The sequence below is a fragment of the Haliotis asinina genome, chromosome 1 (genome assembly GCF_037392515.1).
Source record: "Haliotis asinina isolate JCU_RB_2024 chromosome 1, JCU_Hal_asi_v2, whole genome shotgun sequence".
Classification (NCBI taxonomy): domain Eukaryota; kingdom Metazoa; phylum Mollusca; class Gastropoda; order Lepetellida; family Haliotidae; genus Haliotis; species Haliotis asinina.
Window position 1 is genome coordinate 105,422,331 of NC_090280.1, and position 23,090 is coordinate 105,445,420.

General features: G+C 41.8%; 1 protein-coding gene across 8 annotated transcripts in view; it reads right to left on the reverse strand.

The window, feature by feature from the left end:
* LOC137257807 (serine/arginine repetitive matrix protein 2-like) overlaps window positions 1-23,090 on the reverse strand; it is a 139,058-nt gene that overhangs the window by 45,814 nt on the left and 70,154 nt on the right. For all 8 annotated transcript variants that reach the window (XM_067795294.1, XM_067795285.1, XM_067795319.1 and 5 more), the window contains one exon: window positions 6,041-6,205. In XM_067795294.1, coding sequence (XP_067651395.1) covers window positions 6,041-6,205 — 165 coding nt within the window. The remainder of the gene's footprint in view (window positions 1-6,040; window positions 6,206-23,090) is intronic.

The window sequence follows — 23,090 nt, forward strand, 5'->3', positions numbered from 1 at the left end:
ATATATATTATAGGATGGGTCTGTACCCAGTCGTAGAGGAAGTAGCGAAGACGTTGGAAACCGTAGATGGGTTCCGCTTGAGGCAGTTATGTGATGTGAAACGTCAACTAGAACAAGACCGTGACACGCGGAAAGCATTATGTAAAAAGTACAATAGAGCTTTCAATATCGTGGACGGGGCTGACACTGCCCTTATGGCAACCAGCATGGGACTAGGGGCGGCAGGCGTTGGGTTGTTAACCACCATCGTGGCTGCACCTATAGTGCTAGGTTTTGAAATAACGGCAGGGGTGGCAGGGTTGGCAGGGTTGGCGCTTAAGTTAGTATCACGCAGGCTTAATCGTAAGGCATTGAAACACGACGAGATCAGGGTTCTGGCCGAAGCAAAACTCAACACAGTGAGTGAGCGTATTTCCACGGCACTCTCTGATAGTAAGATCTCAGAAGAGGAGTTTCGTTCAATCCTCTCTGAACTCACAAAATATAACGGAATGAAACAAGATATTCGGTCCAAGTCTCGTAAGTCTGCTATCAGCGAGGACGAGAAAAAAAAGTACATAGCACAGGGAATACAAAAAGCCCAGCAAGCCTTTATTATGAACACCAAAGAGATCGTAGGCGGTTCACGTTAAACTGTTTCATCGATATAAACATGGTATAGGTCGCCAAAGTGAGGTATCTATACCAGCCGGGGGAACACGAGGGCGATAGCCGTAAGCGAGCCACCGATCCTATATGGTCAGTCAAAACTTACAACATAGATAAAGTGGATATGAAAGCCGACGAACCTAACTTGTACTACTTGAGGGATGGGCCGGGTAGGGGTTTTGTAAGAGAAGAATTATTGATCGTACCGTACGGCACAGTATTACCTCCTACCAAGGCACAGTAATTACCGCCAACTTTTTTGTAGTAGGGGTAATAGTAGCAAGAGCTAAGGGACCCAACCAAAGCCTTATTTAGTAAATAAGGCTTTGTAGAGACATTTCTTGAAAGTGTTTTAAAACCCCCATTCCCTATACTACTATCTATGTCGAAACGTCGGACTCACAGAATAAAAGAGGTTGCATATCAATAAATCATAGTACCCATTCTTCAGGATTTGGAACAAGACTAAGCAGAAATCTTAGGTCAGAAAGTTAGTTTGAATTACACATCATCAGGACATTATTATTAGACAAGTATGAGAGAACACCTGTTGAAGAGGTCAATGCTGTATACAGTCGAACCCCCTTTACCCAGACATCACATATCCGGAAACCCCGCCTTCCGGATGATTTTTATGTGAAACTTACGTTCATTAATTGTACTCCCTTAACCAGACCCCATGCTTCCGGACCCCGACGGCGAATTTTCAAACCATTCCCATACATTTCCATTGAAAAATGATCAAGTTATCTGGACGGGGAGATCTGTGCAACATGCATGTGTATGTGTCACGTCAATACCGTTTACCGCATGACTATGTGATTTCTTAATCTATTAGAAGGCATTTGGTGTGAATTGATTAATTAGCCATCAAAAAACTAGTGACGGGTGTCACTCGGATTGTTCATTAGGATTTGGCGCGTGTGAGAACATCTCATCAGTAACGAAAACAGATGTTTAGTAGGATTAAGGGAAACTACACGAAAATTGTTCTGTATATAAAACTTTTAAATCGACCCCTGCTATCTGTCGCGATGCAAGTTAAAAATATCCTGCCACATGATCTAAGTCATCAAAATCATCATCTAAGTCATGTGATCCCGTCCGGAAATTTACTTTCTGCAGACAGCATAAATTCGATACGATGTCGTATGTTTTTAGGGCATTTAAAATTAACAAAAGAATATGCAAATGCAACTGGCAAAATAGAAACTTTGTGTCATCGATTTATGTTTTTCATCATACTTGCTATATGATTACGTCCGAGACAACTTGACAAATGGTAACCTACGTTCCGCCTTCCATGTATTATCAGTACACTTATATGTTATGATGATTCACTGTTATTCCTACTGACTGTTGATTTATTGAGATACGTATGTGAATATTTTTTGCTTTCACTTAATTTTCATGTTTTGGATGTTTGATCCAGTTAACTGGACGTCTCGCTATCCGGACGATTTTCGAGTGAAACCAAAACGTCCGGGTAAACAGGTTTCAACTGTAGTTGCACAAGATGAACAGTGATGAACGTTAACAGGCAATTCTTATGTTACATAGACAGTTTGCCCAAGCACCAGAGAGAAAACTTGTTACATTGATGAGAGATGCAGGAGTATGGCGACACAAATTCCAGGGCACACATAGCAAGATTTATGGAAATTGCCAGTTGTGCAAAGTTTGTACAAGAACCCCTGCAAGACCTGCTGTAGCCCTGCCCATGTCATCACAGTTTAATGATACAGTGGCAATGGATTTGAAGAAATGGGGAAGAGCATGGCTTCCACATTTGGTTGACATGTGGTGGATACTTATGATTTCTGTGTTTATTCAAAGAAAAACACCAAGTGAAGTAATTGATAAAATTACAACTCACTGGATGGGTGCAGCTTTTGGTGTCATGCAAGCCATACTGACAGATAATGGGGGTGAATTCAATGCTGATGAGATAAGAGAGGTGGCCAGCATACTCAATGTTAAGGTTCACACCACTGCTGCTGCGAGTCCATTCCATAATGGTCTGTGTGAGAGGATACACTCTGTTGTTGACATGATGCTCACAAAGATGGAAGAACAATGTCCTAAAACACCATTGAATATTCTCTTGTGTTGGGCAAATATGGCTAGAAATACACTGCAGATGTGGCATGGGTATAGTAGTTACCAGCTTGTGTTTGGACAAAATCTCAATTTACCTAATATAATGACCGCTGGTGTCCCTACCTTGGATGGTGTGACAAAGAGTGAAACCTTTCCTCAACATCTGAATGCTCTGCATCTTGCCCGAAAGATTGAGTCTGAAGCAAGTGAGCGTATACGTGGAGCTTTGTATTTTCATACGTAGAGCTTTCATGGAGAACAGGTTTATTACAAGCATGAAGGCAGTGACAAATGATTGGGCCCTGGCAAGATTATCTTTGTGCGCCATGGTGGTGTGTTTGTAAGAGTTTCTCCTAACATACTGATTAAGGCAGGATATGAATTGTGTGAGTGAGTGAGTGAGTGAGTGAGTGAGTTAGTTTTACGCCGCTTTTAGCAATATTCCAGCAATATCACGGTGGGGGACACCAGAAAATGGGTTTCACACATTATGAATTGTGTGGACAATAGAGTCAAGAAGCAAGTCTTCGGTGATCATTTGAAACCTCTGCCATATGAAATGATTGCAGATGATTCTTGTGAGACTGCTTTATCAGAGGCACAGACTGAGAAATCAGATGGTGAGAGTGTTGACACAATCAGCCTATACAAGAATGATCAGATAATGTTCAAGGAAACGAGCGCAGATGATTGGGTGACTGCCACAATAATCAGCAGAGCTGAGAAAGTTTTGGGTCAAAATAGGAGCTGGTTTAACATGCAAATAGATGGAGGAGAAAAGGCAATGAGTGCAAATCTGAAAGGTTTCACTGATAGGAAGTGAGTGTTCCCAGAAGTGAACATAATATCCATTCCCAAGTCAAGACATAATGAAGAGAACTGTGTTAAAGCAAAACTAGAAGAGCTAAAAAGGCTGAAGGAGTTTCATACATATGAAGAAGTGCAGGACTGTGGGCAGAATAGAATCTCTACTAGGTGGGTAATATGTCAGAAAGGAGACAAAGTGAAGGCTAGACCTGTAGCCAGAGGCTTCAAAGAAGATGTGGAAGTCAAGAAAGATTCTCCAACAATAATAATGAGTGCTTTGAAAGTGTTTCTTGCTGTGGCAGCCTATCACAAATGGAGTGTAAAACTACTGACATTAAGTGTGCTTTTTTACAAGGCAAATTGTTGGATAGGGATGTTTCATTATTCCCTCTCAGGAAACTGGATTAAAGGGCAGGGAAAAATATGGAAATTGAAGTATTGTGTGTATGGTTTGAATGATGCAACAAGACAGTTCTATAAAAAATGTCCTGGATGAATTATTGCAACTGAAGTGTGTACAATCATCACTTGATCCAGCTTTGACTTACATGCAAGACCATGGTCATCTTATTCGCATGGTTGTTAGTCATGTTGATGATTTTTTTACACTGTGGACAGATGCATTTTGATGTCAAAGTCATTAGGAAGCTTCGAGACAGATTCTTAGCAGGAAAAATAGAAGCAAGACAGTTCAGATATGTGGAGTTACAAATCACTCAGGATTCAGATGGAATTATGGTAGATCAATAAGACTATCTGGAAGGGTTGGAAATGGAAAACATTTCATTAAAAAGAAAAGCACAGAAACATGAAGTCCTCTTGAATATACACAGTTCAAGACTATTGTTTGAAAGATCAATTGGCTTCTGCAGGGTTCAAGACGTGATCTTGCTTTTGAAATGCTCAAACTCAGCACCAAGTTCAAGAGTGGAATAGTGGATGATCTACTGAGGGCAGTAAAAGTGATTCGGAAGTTGAAACATTGTGAAGCAAAGATCTACTTTCCATATATTGGAAATGTTTCAGATTCGAAGCTTGTGATTTTCTCTGATGCCTCACATGCCAATTTGTGTGATGGTGTAAGTGTGTGGGCGCCCATGTGATTTTCTTTGTTGGGGAGAATAATCGCTGATGTCCATTGGTGTGGCATCCGGGCAAAATAAAACAAGAGTCATCAGAAGATGACATATCCCCCCGGCGCCCACATATTTGTAAGGACAAATCATCTGACAGTTTCTTGATGTTTTCTTAGAGTAAGTTTGAATCGTTTCCATGCAAGGTATGAAAAATATAAATGCCAAATATCTGAAAAACAGCAAAAGGCACCACTCCAAGATCTGTCTCATATATCTGCCAAGATCTGTTGAAAGATAGCAAATTGTTTTCGAGTTGTGCTCTGGAAACGAAGAACATCCCTCCATTTTGAGACTAAGACTAATCGTTTCCATGGAAACTGGAAAAATGATAAATCATAAAAATTTGTAAATCGCAAAAGGCAGCACTTTAGGGCATCCCCTACATATCTGCCAAATTTTGCAGAAAGATATTTAGAAGTTTTTGGGTTGTGCTCCGGAAACGAAGCCCATCACTCCATTTTGAGACATTTTGACAAAAACCTGTAAAGAGCAAAAGGCACCACTTTGGGATCTGTCACATATATCTAACAACTTTTGCTGACAACTATTACAAAGTTTTTGAGATGTGCTCCGGAAACGAAAAACACCTCTCACTTTTGAGACTATGTCCGAAACGTTTCTATGGAAACCGAGAAAAAAATAAATCACAAAAACCCGTACATAACAAAAGGAACCACTTCATGTTCTGATTGATATATCTACCAAGTTTAACAGAAAAGTATAGAGTAATTTTTTAGTTCCGCTCCGGAAATGAAACACACCCCTCACTTTTGAGAGTAAGTACGAAACGCTTCCATGGAAACCGAGAAAAAAATAAATCACAAAAACCTGTAAGTAGCAAAAGGCACCACTTCAGGGTCTGACTGATATATCTACCAAGTTTTGCAGAAAATATTGGACGGCTTATGAGTTCTTCTCCGGAAACAAAACACACCTCTCACTTTTGAGACTAATCTGAATTGCTTCCATGGAAACCGAGAAAATAATAAATCACAAAAACCTGTAAATAGCAAAGGGTGCCACTTTAGGTTCTGACTGATATATCTACCAAGTTTTGCAGAAAAATATTGAAGGGTTTTTGAGGTCTGCTCCGGAAACGAAGCACACCCCATCATAAGACTAACACCAAAATGTTCCATTTTTTGTTCCATGGAAAAACAAAAAAACATATAAATGCCAAAAATCTATAAATAGCAAAAGGCACAACCATAGGCTGAGATTACTATATCTATCAAGTTTGGTCTAAAAATATTGAATGGTTTCTGAGTTATGCTCCGGGGGTGGGTGGGGGGTTGGTGGGATAAAAAGGACACCAGTGTTATTAAAGTATGTCATAAAATGTTCCTCACGAGTATTTCTTTTGTGCCATGGCGAGGGCTTTGGCAGCTTCCTCTTTTGCTTTGCGGGCAGGGTCAAAGGCACTGCCCTCAACATAGTCCCCAAGACCAAATGCGTCTCGCAGTTTGGCATTCTTCTCATGGTTGGCCTCAGCAAGCTGATGTGTCTCCTTTGCTCTGAAATGAAACACCAACAATAAGATAACAATTACAAAACAACGTAATAAGTGAGTGAGTTTAGTTCTACACAGCACTCAGCAATATTGCAACTATATGGCCGCGGTCTGTAAATAATCGAGTCTGGACCCAACAATCCAGTGATCAACAAGATGAGCATTGATCTGTGCAATTGAGAACCAATGATATGTGTCAACCAAGTCAGCAAGCCTGACTACCTGAACCCGTTAGTCGCCTCTTATAACAAGCACAGTCGCCGTTTACGCCAAGTATGGGTTGCTGAAGGCCTATTCTACCCCGGGACCTTCACGGGTCACAATGTAATGAAGATCAAACAATGCACCTGATGATAAATGAAGATGAAACAAACACTGCACCTGATAAGTGATTGAAGGTGTTTTATACATTGTTGGCCTGACCATGGCTGATAGGGAGTGAAGGTGTTTTATATACTGTAGGTCTGACCATAGTGGACTGTGACTGAAGGTGTTTAATATACTGTAGGTCTGACCATGGTTGATAGAGACTGAATGTGTTTTATATCCTGTAGGTCTGACTATGGTTGATAGTGACTGAAGGTGTTTTATATACTGTAGGTCAGACCATGGTTGATACTGACTGAAGGTGTTTAATATACTGTAGGTCGGACCACGGTTGATAGGGACTGAAGGTGTTTTATACACAGTAGGGCAGAGCATGGTTGATAGGGACTGAAGGTGTTTTATACACTGTAGGTCAGACCATGGTTGATAGGGACTGAAGGTGTTTTATACACTGTCGGTCCGACCATGGTTGATAGGGACTGAAGGTGTTTTATATACTGTCGGTCTGACCATGGTGGACAGTGACTGAAGGTGTTTTATATACTGTCGGTCTGACCATGGTGGACAGTGACTGAAGGTGTTTTATATACTGTCGGTCTGACCATGGTGGACAGTGACTGAAGGTGTTTTATATACTGTCGGTCTGACCATGGTGGACAGTGACTGGAAGTGTTTAATACACTGTAGGTCAGACCATGGTTGATAGGGACTGAAGGTGTTCTATATACTATAGGTCTGGTCATGGTGGACAGTGACCATCCCTAACGTCCCCTAATCCAGTCGGATCTCCAAATGTGATAATGACACATGAAGTGAAGTGAAGCATCTGATCCTGTAGGTCACCCTTTATGGTGAGTCATAGAATATGTGGAATGGAGACTAGGAAACACTTAACAGTGTTCAAACAGCAGATACAATGAAGTGTGAGAAGATAAGCTCTATCACTGTATAAGCACCTTGGATTGTGTATATCTGAAGTGGTGTGAATGAAGTTTGTTTTCACATTGTACTGCACTCCCTCTTCCCTAATGACACAGGACACAGTTCTCACTCAGCTAGTGTGCAGGTTTTTCCCCTCTGACATAAAGAGATTCCCTAGCATCGTGGGCTTTCTCTCCACAGAGACGGGCTAAGCCTTATCCCTGTCATAAAAGACAAGATTCAACCAAAATAATCAATGAAAGTTGACTCCTAAACAAGAAATTTGAAACACAATCAATCATTTTAAGAGCTGTCTAATTAGACAAATGCCCAAATAGAAGGTCACACACATCAGTGGAGTTGGATCTACAATAGACAGTTGAAAGCCAAGATGGTCATTTCATTGAGACAATGATAACATTTCTAAGATAATTATCCATTTGAAATTTTAACATCAACTAAATGTAAATGACAGCAGTCCCAAACCAGTTTCCTTCTGGAGTAATTATTTCAGAATGTTTTGTCTGCTGTTGACAATAGTTAGGGATTCATATGGCTCGTATTTTGGTTTGTATATTCATATGGTTTGTATTTTGTGAACCACATTAATAGAAACAGACTAAAATGCTGAAACTGACTGAAATGTGTCTAGTGTGGTGAGCTGTATGTGGTCTGTTCCCACCACGTATCAGGTAGCTGGGATCCTCTAGTACCGACACGATCACTTCAGGACAGATGTTAACAGTAGACTGACAGTACTCATGACACACCTCACAAGAGAAAGCATTACAGTTTTTCACATTTTACATGAAAAGCTCAAACTTCATCCAAACAAGTGTACAAAATCAACGAATACTATAACCTGCCACTGATGATCAACAGGACAAACATACCCAACAAAAATACATCCAGCAAGTATGATCACATGTTCCAGAAAACATTTTGAAACAAACAAAATTAGGAAAATAAATCCCCAAATTGCATAACAATGAGAAAAAGTTACATAAATATGAGAAAAAGATATATACATACAAAAATATCTCAAAACAGCCTATGGGAATGCCATAAGGCTCTGATGGAGAAAACCGAGACCGTCTTCTTCTCCTCCTCCGTCGTCCATCCAAGCATTGCAAACTGTAGGTTTTCCCTACAGAAAGTTGCACATTAGAGTGGGCTTGCTCCCAGAAATAATCAAATATTGTTTTTCCTTGAGAGTAGGATTCATGACTGCTTGTAGCTCCGTAAGAGAAACTTGTGTTACATTTTCCACAACACCCACAAATACACGACACTTGGCTTATTCGTTTTAAAACAAGGGCCCCTCGGCTTTCTCGAACCAGCCTGGGCTCATTCATACTGAGTCTGATGATCACCCGACTGTATTGATCAGAGAAATAATGCTGAGATAACCGAGGGTAGTCTTCACTTGAAACATCCACCTTCCACTCATACAGCAGGTGAAGCCTTCATAACCACTCTTCTCACTGCCAATCAAGGGCAATGCATTCAGGCTGATAAACAAACATGAAGACTACTGACTTTTCTAAATGTAGGACATTGGTACTGGATACTGAACTGATTACAGTGTTCTTTACAATACTGCAAAAGGAAATATACATGGACCTATTCAGATCTTAAGGGTCTTCACTGAAACAATTATATTGGTTTAGGAAACTAACTTTAGAGATAGAATAACATCTTAAAACAATTGAAACTTCTTATTACTTCATCAAAACAAAAAAATTCCAAATCGTCTTCCAGCAAACTGTTCAACCACTACTTAAGGTTCGTCTAAAATTCAATTATCTTCAGTCTGACAAATCTATAAGTTTCATCAGGTCAAGACAAAAAATATTTTAAAGAAAAATGAAAACAGCTGTTATTTCCTTGCAGGTTTTAAGATTTTTTAACCACACAACTACATCAACTTTCTAAACATTCACAGACCACCTGAAATAGCTGCTGTACTGAGAACAACCTTCGTCCCACAAGTTACACTCTACTGTCCATCCAACTCTTAATAAGAGATCCTGTAAATGGTCTTGACATGATCATCACCATGTACTACATCCCTAAACACTGCTGAAGGTATAGTAACTACTGGCTGTTGGGAACAGCCCTATCTCACACTGCCTTGCCACAAACAATAAGCCTGTATAAAGCTGCTATTGACAACCAGCTAATCCAGCCCCTATCGAGAGCTCATCTGCCAATCAACGTTGCTCCACGCAGGTAAAAATACTTCAAACCACTGGGGATTGAGGAAAAAAACGACTTAACACCCACAGATGGTCTCGGTATTTGATTGCCTGATGTGTGAGTACATACGATACAATCTGATTGGATGTTGTCATTCATGAATACCTTGTGCTGACAGTGTGGCTGAGGTTATTGCATTGAAACTGTTGAGATAAGGGGTCCTGTCTTAATGTAGTGCAGCCAGGGCTCCGTAAGGGAAATCATGTCTTTTTTTAAGATAAGATCTTATTACCATGATCATGACATGAATGTGAAATGAAATGTTCAGCACTACATTTCCTTCAGACACTCAACACATCAAATGGATGATTACAGAATAATTGCAAGCTAGACCTGAATATCAGAATTTATACTTCACATTCACATGGAATAAAGAATAAGTAACACATGCAATGAAGACTACATCCATACTAAGCACAACACCATCTAGAGTTCTACAGCTTTGTAACAGAGCCATTGCACTTAAAACTTCAAGGAATGTTTAGTGGGTTGTTTTCCAGTTCTTTACTTTAAGTGCAACTTGAAGTTCTGACACACTGACAGTTAATTACAAGTTTTCAGCCATACATGCTTCCTTGATGTGCAGCCAGGAAACATCTGATTTCTGATTAACGGAAAAACAAATCATCAGGCATTAGTCCATGCAGTATATTTCTTCAACCATGAGGCAATCTTTCCCACCATTCAACACACGAGGACCCCTATTACTTCCATGGTAAAAACAGTGACATTCCAAGGCTGGTTAACCTGCACTTGACAGCTCATGTCTGTCCAACGATGGGGCAGGTAACAAAACACTGCTGCATGACATACAGAAAAGGGAAATAAATGTTTTATTACCTCCATTGATTTCCATACTCTTCCTGGTGTCTTAAACAGCTGTCAAACAACCACACATTGTGTTACATTCCACCATTATGGGGAATATGTGTCTATAACTATCACAACTACAGTTTCTAAAAGAGGTAAACACAAGGCCAATATGTAGTGTCACTGTGGAAGTATAGGAGGTAAACACAAGGCCAATATGTAGTGTCACTGTTGAGTGAAGGAGGTAAACACAAGGCCTCAATATGTAGTGTCACTGTTGAGTGAAGGAGGTAAACACAAGGTCTCAATATGTAGTGTCACTGTTGAGTGAAGGAGGTGGACACAAGGTCTCAATATGTTGTGTCACTGTTGAGTGAAGGAGGTAAACACAAGGTCTCAATATGTAGTGTCACTGTGGAAGTATAGGAGGTAAACACACGGCCTCAATATGTAGTGTCACTGTGGAAGTATAGGAGGTAAACACACGGCCTCAATATGTAGTGTCACTGTGGAAGTATAGGAGGTAAACACACGACCTCAATATGTAGTGTCACTGTTGAGTGAAGGAGGTGGACACAAGGTCTCAATATGTAGTGTCACTGTTGAGTGAAGGAGGTAAACACAAGGTCTCAATATGTAGTGTCACTGTTGAGTGAAGGAGGTGGACACAAGGTCTCAATATGTTGTGTCACTGTTGAGTGAAGGAGGTGGACACAAGGTCACAATATGTAGTGTCACTGTTGAGTGAAGGAGGTGGACACAAGGTCTCAATATGTAGTGTCACTGTGGAAGTATAGGAGGTAAACACATGGCCTCAATATGTTGTGTCACTGTGGAAGTATAGGAGGTAAACACACGGCCTCAATATGTAGTGTCACTGTGGAAGTATAGGAGGTAAACACACGGCCTCAATATGTAGTGTCACTGTCGAAGTATAGGAGGTAAACACACGACCTCAATATGTAGTGTCACTGTTGAGTGAAGGAGGTGGACACAAGGTCTCAATATGTAGTGTCACTGTTGAGTGAAGGAGGTAAACACAAGGTCTCAATATGTAGTGTCACTGTTGAGTGAAGGAGGTGGACACAAGGTCTCAATATGTAGTGTCACTGTGGAAGTATAGGAGGTAAACACATGGCCTCAATATGTAGTGTCACTGTGGAAGTATAGGAGGTAAACACACGGCCTCAATATGTTGTGTCACTGTGGAGGTATAGGAGGTAAACACACGGCCTCAATATGTTGTGTCACTGTGGAGGTATAGGAGGTAAACACAAGGATTCAATATGTTGTGTCACTGTGGAGGTATAGGAGGTAAACACATGGCCTCAGTATGTAGTGTCACTGTGGAAGTATAGGAGGTAAACACACGGCCTCAATATGTTGTGTCACTGTGGAGGTATAGGAGGTAAACACACGGCCTCAATATGTAGCGTCACTGTGGAAGTATAGGAGGTAAACACACGGCCTCAATATGTAATGTCACTGTGGAAGTATAGGAGGTAAACACACGGCCTCAATATGTTGTGTCACTGTGGAGGTATAGGAGGTAAACACATGGCCTCAATATGTAGTGTCACTGTGGAAGTATAGGAGGTAAACACACGGCCTCAATATGTAGCGTCACTGTGGAGGTATAGGAGGTAAACACATGGCCTCAATATGTAGTGTCACTGTGGAAGTATAGGAGGTAAACACATGGCCTCAATATGTAGCGTCACTGTGGAAGTATAGGAGGTAAACACACGGCCTCAATATGTAGCGTCACTGTGGAGGTATAGGAGGTAAACACATGGCCTCAATATGTAGTGTCACTTGGGAAGTATAGGAGGTATACACATGGCCTCAATATGTAGTGTCACTGTGGAAGTATAGCAGGTAAACACACAGCCTCAATATGTAGTGTCACTGTTGAAGCATAGGAGGTAAGCACATGGCTTCAGTATGTAGTGTCACTCTGGAAGTATAGGAGGTAAACACACGGCCTCAATATGTAGCGTCACTGTGGCAGTATAGGAGGTAAACACATGGCCTCAATATGTAGTGTCACTGTGGAAGTATAGGAGGTAAACACACGACCTCAATATGTAGTGTCACTGTTGAAGCATAGGAGGTAAGCACATGGCTTCAGTATGTAGTGTCACTCTGGAAGTATAGGAGGTAAACACACGGCCTCAATATGTAGCGTCACTGTGGCAGTATAGGAGGTAAACACATGGCCTCAATATGTAGTGTCACTGTGGAAGTATAGGAGGTAAACACATGGCCTCAATATGTAGCGTCACTGTGGAAGTATAGGAGGTAAACACATGGCCTCAATATGTAGCGTCACTGTGGAGGTATAGGAGGTAAACACATGGCCTCAATATGTAGTGTCACTTGGGAAGTATAGGAGGTAAACACATGGCCTCAATATGTAGTGTCACTGTGGAAGTATAGGAGGTAAACACACGGCCTCAATATGTAGTGTCACTGTGGCAGTATAGGAGGTAAACACATGGCCTCAATATGTAGCGTCACTGTGGAAGTATAGGAGGTAAACACATGGCCTCAATATGTAGTGTCACTGTGGAAGTATAGGAGGTAAACACAAGGCCTCAATATGTAGTGTCACTTGGGAAGTATAGGAGGTAAACACATGGCCTCAATATGTAGTGTCACTGTGGCAGTATAGGAGGTAAACACATGGCCTCAATATGTAGTGTCACTGTGGAGGTATAGGAGGTAAACACATGGCCTCAATATGTAGTGTCACTTGGGAAGTATAGGAGGTATACACATGGCCTGAATATGTAGCGTCACTGTGGCAGTATAGGAGGTAAACACACGGCCTCAATATGTAGTGTCACTGTGGAAGTATAGGAGGTAAACACACGGCCTCAATATGTAGTGTCACTGTGGAAGTATTGGAGGTAAACACACGACCTCAATATGTAGTGTCACTGTTGAAGCATAGGAGGTAAGCACATGGCTTCAGTATGTAGTGTCACTCTGGAAGTATAGGAGGTAAACACACGGCCTCAATATGTAGCGTCACTGTGGCAGTATAGGAGGTAAACACATGGCCTCAATATGTAGTGTCACTGTGGAAGTATAGGAGGTAAACACACGACCTCAATATGTAGTGTCACTGTTGAAGCATAGGAGGTAAGCACATGGCTTCAGTATGTAGTGTCACTCTGGAAGTATAGGAGGTAAACACACGGCCTCAATATGTAGCGTCACTGTGGCAGTATAGGAGGTAAACACATGGCCTCAATATGTAGTGTCACTGTGGAAGTATAGGAGGTAAACACATGGCCTCAATATGTAGCGTCACTGTGGAAGTATAGGAGGTAAACACACGGCCTCAATATGTAGCGTCACTGTGGAGGTATAGGAGGTAAACACAAGGATTCAATATGTTGTGTCACTGTGGAGGTATAGGAGGTAAACACATGGCCTCAATATGTTGTGTCACTGTGGCAGTATAGGAGGTAAACACATGGCCTCAATATGTAGCGTCACTGTGGAGGTATAGGAGGTAAACACATGGCCTCAATATGTAGTGTCACTGTGGAAGTATAGGAGGTAAACACATGGCCTCAATATGTAGTGTCACTGTGGAAGTATAGGAGGTAAACACATGGCCTCAATATGTAGCGTCACTGTGGAGGTATAGGAGGTAAACACATGGCCTCAATATGTAGCGTCACTGTGGAGGTATAGGAGGTAAACACATGGCCTCAATATGTAGTGTCACTTGGGAAGTATAGGAGGTAAACACATGGCCTCAATATGTAGTGTCACTGTGGAAGTATAGGAGGTAAACACAAGGCCTCAATATGTAGCGTCACTGTGGAGGTATAGGAGGTAAACACAAGGCCTCAATATGTAGTGTCACTTGGGAAGTATAGGAGGTATACACACGGCCTCAATATGTAGTGTCACTGTGGAAGTATAGGAGGTAAACACAAGGCCTCAATATGTAGCGTCACTGTGGAGGTATAGGAGGTAAACACAAGGCCTCAATATGTAGCGTCACTGTGGAAGTATAGGAGGTAAACACAAGGCCTCAATATGTAGCGTCACTGTGGAAGTATAGGAGGTATACACATGGCCTCAATATGTAGCGTCACTTGGGAAGTATAGGAGGTATACACATGGCCTCAATATGTAGTGTCACTTGGGAAGTATAGGAGGTATACACATGGCCTCAATATGTAGCGTCACTGTGGAAGTATAGGAGGTAAACACATGGCCTCAATATGTAGTGTCACTTGGGAAGTATAGGAGGTATACACATGGCCTCAATATGTAGTGTCACTGTGGAAGTATAGGAGGTAAACACAAGGCCTCAATATGTAGCGTCACTGTGGAGGTATAGGAGGTAAACACAAGGCCTCAATATGTAGCGTCACTGTGGAAGTATAGGAGGTAAACACAAGGCCTCAATATGTAGTGTCACTTGGGAAGTATAGGAGGTATACACATGGCCTCAATATGTAGCGTCACTGTGGAAGTATAGGAGGTAAACACAAGGCCTCAATATGTAGTGTCACTTGGGAAGTATAGGAGGTATACACATGGCCTCAATATGTAGTGTCACTTGGGAAGTATAGGAGGTATACACATGGCCTCAATATGTAGCGTCACTGTGGAGGTATAGGAGGTAAACACACGGCCTCAATATGTAGTGTCACTGTGGAAGTATAGGAGGTATACACATGGCCTCAATATGTAGTGTCACTGTGGAGGTATAGGAGGTAAACACACGACCTCAATATGTAGTGTCACTGTGGAAGTATAGGAGGTAAACACAAGGCCTCAATATGTAGTGTCACTTGGGAAGTATAGGAGGTATACACATGGCCTCAATATGTAGTGTCACTGTGGAAGTATAGGAGGTAAACACAAGGCCTCAATATGTAGTGTCACTTGGGAAGTATAGGAGGTAAACACATGGCCTCAATATGTAGTGTCACTTGGGAAGTATAGGAGGTAAACACAAGGCCTCAATATGTAGTGTCACTTGGGAAGTATAGGAGGTATACACACGGCCTCAATATGTAGTGTCACTGTGGAAGTATAGGAGGTAAACACAAGGCCTCAATATGTAGTGTCACTTGGGAAGTATAGGAGGTAAACACATGGCCTCAATATGTAGTGTCACTGTGGAAGTATAGGAGGTAAACACAAGGCCTCAATATGTAGCGTCACTGTGGAGGTATAGGAGGTAAACACAAGGCCTCAATATGTAGTGTCACTTGGGAAGTATAGGAGGTATACACATGGCCTCAATATGTAGTGTCACTGTGGAAGTATAGGAGGTATACACATGGCCTCAATATGTAGTGTCACTGTGGAAGTATAGGAGGTAAACACAAGGCCTCAATATGTAGCGTCACTGTGGAGGTATAGGAGGTAAACACAAGGCCTCAATATGTAGCGTCACTGTGGAAGTATAGGAGGTAAACACAAGGCCTCAATATGTAGTGTCACTTGGGAAGTATAGGAGGTATACACATGGCCTCAATATGTAGCGTCACTGTGGAAGTATAGGAGGTAAACACACGACCTCAATATGTAGTGTCACTGTGGAAGTATAGCAGGTAAACACACAGCCTCAATATGCAGTGTCATTGTTGAAGCATAGGAGGTAAGCACATGGCTTCAGTATGTAGTGTCACTGTGGAAGTATAGGAGGTAAACACACGGCCTCAATATGTAGCGTCACTGTGGAAGTATAGGAGGTAAACACACGACCTCAATATGTAGTGTCATTGTGGAAGTATAGGAGGTAAACACACGACCTCAATATGTAATGTCACTGTGGAAGTATAGGAGGTAAACACACGGCCTCAATATGTTGTGTCATTGTTGAAGCATAGGAGGTAAGCACATGGCTTCAGTATGTAGTGTCACTCTGGAAGTATAGGAGGTAAACACACGGCCTCAATATGTAGCGTCACTGTGGAAGTATAGGAGGTAAACACATGGCCTCAATATGTTGTGTCACTGGGGAAGTATAGGAGGTAAACACATGGCCTGAATATGTAGCGTCACTGTGGAAGTATAGGAGGTAAACACACGGCCTCAATATGTAGTGTCACTGTCGAAGTATAGGAGGTAAACACACGACCTCAATATGTAGTGTCACTGTTGAGTGAAGGAGGTGGACACAAGGTCTCAATATGTAGTGTCACTGTTGAGTGAAGGAGGTAAACACAAGGTCTCAATATGTAGTGTCACTGTTGAGTGAAGGAGGTGGACACAAGGTCTCAATATGTTGTGTCACTGTGGAAGTATAGGAGGTAAACACACGGCCTCAATATGTAGTGTCACTGTGGAAGTATAGGAGGTAAACACACGGCCTCAATATGTAGTGTCACTGTGGAAGTATAGGAGGTAAACACACGGTCTCAATATGTAGTGTCATTGTTGAAGCATAGGAGGTAAACACATGGCCTCAGTATGTAGTGTAACTGTTAAGTGAAGGCGGTGAACACATTACTTCAATATATAGTGTCGCTGTTGAAGCATATGAGGTAAATATATGGCCTCAATATGTTGTGTCACTGTGGATGTACATCAGGCAAACACATGGCCTCAATATGTAGTGTAACTGTTGAAGTAAACACAGCTTCAATCACTGACCACAGGCAATTTGAACTTAACACCTCTCAGGCTATATGCCATAAACAAAATAAATTGATTTATGACTTGTGCACTCGAGTCCCGTCTCTGCCACATTATGTAATTAGGCAGGTGTGATGCTTGTACAGATGACATGTCTTTATGTCTTAGGGTTGCAAACAAAACTGCATCCATTTTTCTTGGATGACTGGATCTGACAGAAACTGGTGCAAACTTTTGTCAGTTTCAAATCCTGCTTTCTACTTGGACAAATGACAGTTTCCAGCTATGCAGTAGTTCATCATCTGTACTGAGATGATTTGTGATTGGATCGGAAGCATATTCAGAGAACATGTATTTACAAAACCCAACATCTCTATATACATTCTTTATGGACAACATCTTCTTCTAGTGTATATGATTTTGTCTGACAATGGTATATGAATCTGAAATATACTGAAACAGCATATCAAGTACAATAAAAGAAGTTGTTATCCAGAAAGAATCTTATTTTCTTGTGACTAACCGTACTTCTAAAATGCCCATCAAACAGATCATCTTTCTATATACACAATGAGCCCTCAGCGTATCAGCAAATGAACCAGCCAATCAGAAGCTGTTGTTATACTTGCGTGCACACCCACCTGCTATGAATGGGTTCAATCATCCGAGGGCTTCGTTTTGAGGGAAGTAAGCCCAAGTACGAACTATTGCACTTTTGAATCGCAATTGTATGCACATAATTTTGTTTATTTGTTTTTTCACAAGCAGGAAGGTATATTATGTCATGAATAAGTGATAATTGTGTTTTAATTATCTTGGATTCTTTGGTTGCATGTGACCTTTAAGTAAATTAAGGACAGTGTGTGGCCTGCAGGTAGGCTGGGAAACAGTGACAACAAAAGCAATCGATGATGAATGAAAACTGGATAATGTCTTTGATTGCTTCAGTGGCTTCAACCCCAATGCTCATCTTGGACCACCTTGAGGTGATGCTGCGGTGGAGGCATTGTTAAACAAGGATTGCCATGTGCCTGACAAGAATTGTAACAAATCTGAATGTGCTGAGTTTCTGTCTTGTTCTGTAATTTCAATATTTTTATTTTCAGAAAGTCCCTGTTACAAGACTGAGGATCTTATTAATACTGTTGCATGTTGAAAACTAGCATTGTCACTAAGGTGACAGAATCCCTCGCCGCATATTATCACATCACACTTAAAAAGAAATGAAAGTGAAGGTTGTAGTTTAAGATGAAGTAAAATGTCAACAAAAACATTTCTCTCAAGTTCCTTGATATCTTGCACAAAAATATTTTGATGAGTCACTCAGACCTTGACCAGTGTATGAAACTCCTAAAACACAGTTACCATGAAAACTGAAGGTCACCAAAATTGACTGGGCCCTGCACCACCTTCGCTAGATAAAGCTTGGTGTTGAATATGAAGAAAATCCAGGCAACGGTTCTTGAGATATCTCACTGACATGGTAAAAAGCAAACTTCCCCTTATGACCTTGAGATGAAGGTCAAGGTTCCAAAACCTGGCTGGGACCTTTCTCTCACTGTGATAAACCTAGATACCAAATATGAAAAGAATCTAGTCAACAGTTCTGAAGATATTCCAATCCATACGTGCAGATGTTCGGATGGACAGAGCCTAATGCTATATCCCCTGCTTCACGCTAAACATGCAGTGGGGGATATTAAACAGCTGGCTTTAACAATGTAGCTGCTTTCACCTATACACAGGTTATACTAACTGAAATGTGGATGATTGAATGCCCACCTTGCGCAAAATCCATTGAGTTTAATTCTGCTTGAGCAACTAATTTTCTCCAACAGAATACCTCTGTTCACACTCCTTCCTAAAACCATACATATGTGTTTTTACCCCTTAACACATTTATACACAAGAAATTTAGCCATCAACAGTAAGAGGTCAAAAACTGCATCTGTGACAGAATTTCAGTCTCACCAAAACACAAGTTCATCAGAGGGATTCAGACTGAATATGTACAAAGAAAAGCCTAAATTGTACACCCACTGGGTTCTCAACAGCAGTTTCTCATCTTTGATTCCTAAAATCCCTGACCCTAACAATCACTGATCCTTAGAATCAATGACCCAACAACAGCTACTGCTGACCTCCATAGAACCCCTGACCCTAACAATTCATAATCCATAGAATAGTTGATTCCAACAATCAACGACCTCCTCAGTATCCATGGCCCCAACTATCATTGACCTCTTTAGTATCCATGGCCCCAACTATCATTGACCTCTTTAGTATCCATGATCCCAACAATCATTCACCTCCTTGGTATCCATGATCCCAACCATCGCTGATCGCAAGAATCCATGACCCAAACAATCATTCACCTCCTTGGTATCCATGATCCCAACCATCGCTGATCGCAAGAATCCATGATCCCAACAATCACTGACCTCCTTGGTATCCATGATCCCAACAATCATTCACCTCCTTGGTATCCATGATCCCAACAATCATTCACCTCCTTGGTATCCATGATCCCAACCATCGCTGATCGCAAGAATCCATGACCCAAACAATCATTCACCTCCTTGGTACCCTGACCCTAACAAGTGTTGACCTCCTTGGTATCCATAACCCAAACAATTGTTGATCCCAAGAATCTATGACTCAAACAATCATTGACCTCCTGGGTACCCATGACCCTAACAATCACTGACCTCTTTGGTATCCATGATTAACAACAAGTGTTGACCTGCCTTAAATCCCTGACGCCCATCGCCTAGCATCATGCAGTCCTCTTTCTTCAGGTGGTGAACCAAATCTTGATGTTAGAGACACTTTGATCATTAATTCATGAGACTTTCATATAACATAAAGTGGCCCTGAAGCAGTTTACATAGTCTGAAATATTTAGTGATGATTTGACTGAATTGTTTTCAAATACAGTTGAAAAGCTTGAGGAAGACAAACAAGCCTTGTGTATATACCTCTCAAAATGACTTTGAACTGTTTGTGAGCATGAATATGATTGTATGTCATTAGACGCTCTGCAATGTTCCAGATGCATGAACGCAGCAGCCAGTTGACACTGAGCTCAGGACTGCTGGCTGATAACCCATCATGTTCTCATCAAGGTGCAGCAAATGTTTAACATTTCACCCTTGAATATTTACCCCATTACTCTTCAGCAATACTATATTCTCTTGTTTCCCCAACCACACTATATTATCCTTTTACTCCAACAATGCCATATTCTCTTGTTATTCCAACAACACTAATTTCTCCTGTTACCCCAACAATACTATATTTCCCTGTTACTCCTTCTGCAATATCATTTTCTCCTGTCACTCCTTCAGCAATACTATATTATCCTGTAACTCCTTCAACAATACTATATTATCCTGCAACTCCTTCAGCAATACTGCATTATCCTGTTACTCCTTCAGCAATACTGCATTATCCTGTAACTCCTTCAGCAATGCTGCATTATCCTGTAACTCCTTCAGCAATACTGCATTAATACTGCATTATCCTGTAACTCTTTCAGCAATACCGCATTATCCTGTAACTCCTTCAGCAATACTATATTATCCTGTAACTCCTTCAGCAATACTGCATTATCCTGTTACTCCTTCAGCAATACTGCATTATCCTGTTACTCATTCAGCAATACTATTGTCCTGTTACTCCTTGAATAGTATCTTGCCCTGCTATTCCTTTCAGGTGAATTGGAAAGTGGTGGAAAGAACGATTGTGTCCTATGAAATTGAAATGACAGACAGACAATACACTTTTAAGTGGGGTTGCATATTTATGATCACTTACATATTTGACACGTAAAACTATACCTGGTTTTCAAAGAGCCTGACTCTGGATATTTGTGATAAAGTCCATTTTTCATGCTAAGTGCCCTAAAGTAGGGCTGGATGGCTGGCTGCTTGGCATGTCCCAGTCGGTCACCATCAGATAGCAGCCTCACTACCAGGAACATGACCTCTCCCTATGTTCTCCAGTCTCAAAGTGCCTTCATTTTAGAAGGAACTAAAAGCTATGGATGACATCTCTTATATACAGTTACAAAAGAAGAGACATTCAAGCATCTTCCTGAATAATTACAAACTCCTTATTGCCAGTTACTGATGGCATCACTGGCATCACTGGAATGTGACACACCATCTACAGTGCTACACTGTTACCACTTACATCAGTTCCAACAGCAGCAGATGGCCCACAGCCTGTAGTTCAGAACACCAACGCAATGACACAGGACACACCAACAGGCTGTAGTTCGGAACACCGACGCAATGACACAGGACACACCAACAGCCTGCAGTTCTGAACACCGACGCAATGACACAGGACACACCAACAGCCTGCAGTTCTGAACACCGACGCAATGACACAGGACACACCAACAGCCTGTAGTTCTGAACACCGACGCAATGACACAGGACACACCAACAGCCTGCAGTTCTGAACACCGACGCAATGACACAGGACACACCAACAGCCTGCAGTTCTGAACACCGACGCAATGACACAGGACACACCAACAGCCTGCAGTTCTGAACACCGACGCAATGACACAGGACACACCAACAGCCTGCAGTTCTAGACACCGACGCAATGACACAGGACACACCAACAGCTTGTAGTTCTGAACCCCGACGCAATGACACAGGACACACCAACAGCCTGCAGTTCTGAACCCCGACGCAATGACACAGGACACATCAACAGGCTGCAGTTCTGAACACTGACGCAATGACACAGGACACACCAACAGGCTGTAGTTCTGAACACCGACGCAATGACACAGGACACACCAACAGGCTGTAGTTCTGAACACCGACGCAATGACACAGGACACACCAACAGGCTGTAGTTCTGAACACCGATGCAATAACACAGGACACACCAACAGCCTGCAGTTCTGAACACCGACGCAATGACACAGGACACACCAACAGCCTGCAGTTCTGAACACCGACGCAATGACACAGGACACACCAACAGCCTGCAGTTCTAGACACCGACGCAATGACACAGGACACACCAACAGCTTGTAGTTCTGAACCCCGACGCAATGACACAGGACACACCAACAGCCTGCAGTTCTGAACCCCGACGCAATGACACAGGACACATCAACAGGCTGCAGTTCTGAACACTGACGCAATGACACAGGACACACCAACAGGCTGTAGTTCTGAACACCGACGCAATGACACAGGACACACCAACAGGCTGTAGTTCAGGGCCGAGATTTTTGAAAGCTCTCTTAGTGCTAAGGTTGGCGTGTTAATGTTAATGTATGGCACTTAAGACTATCTTAGCACTAAGAGAGCTTTGAAAATCCAGGCCCTAGCACAGGACACCCCAACAGGCAGTACATCTGTACACTGACACACCACCAGGCTGTAGTTCTGTACGCGGACACAGGACACATCAACAGCCTGTAGTTCTGTACACTGACACAGAACACACCAACAGCCTGTAGTTTTGTATGCTGACACAGGGCATACTAACAGCCTGTAGTTCGGTACACATATGCAGAACACACCAACAGCCTGTAGTTCTGTACACTGACACAGGACACATCAACAGCCTATAGTTCTGTAGACTGACACAGAACACTCCAACAGCCGGTAGTTCTGTACACTGACACAATGTCACTGCACTCACAAACAGGATGCAGTTCTGTAACCTATCAAAGTGTATGTCACAGGAGATTTGTAGTTTGACAAAGGTGTGAAATCACTTCCCAAGAAAAGCGCATCTCACAGTTGTTCGCAAACCAGGATCTTTGCACCAACTTATCAGAACTAATAACAAGAAATCCCTTCATGAATGACAAGCTGCTAAAAGGCCTCACACAAAAGATATCTGCTCATTAATAATTTGTAATCGGTCATGAAAACTAGATTAAAAAAAGGACAAAGAATAGCAGCAGCATAGAGGTG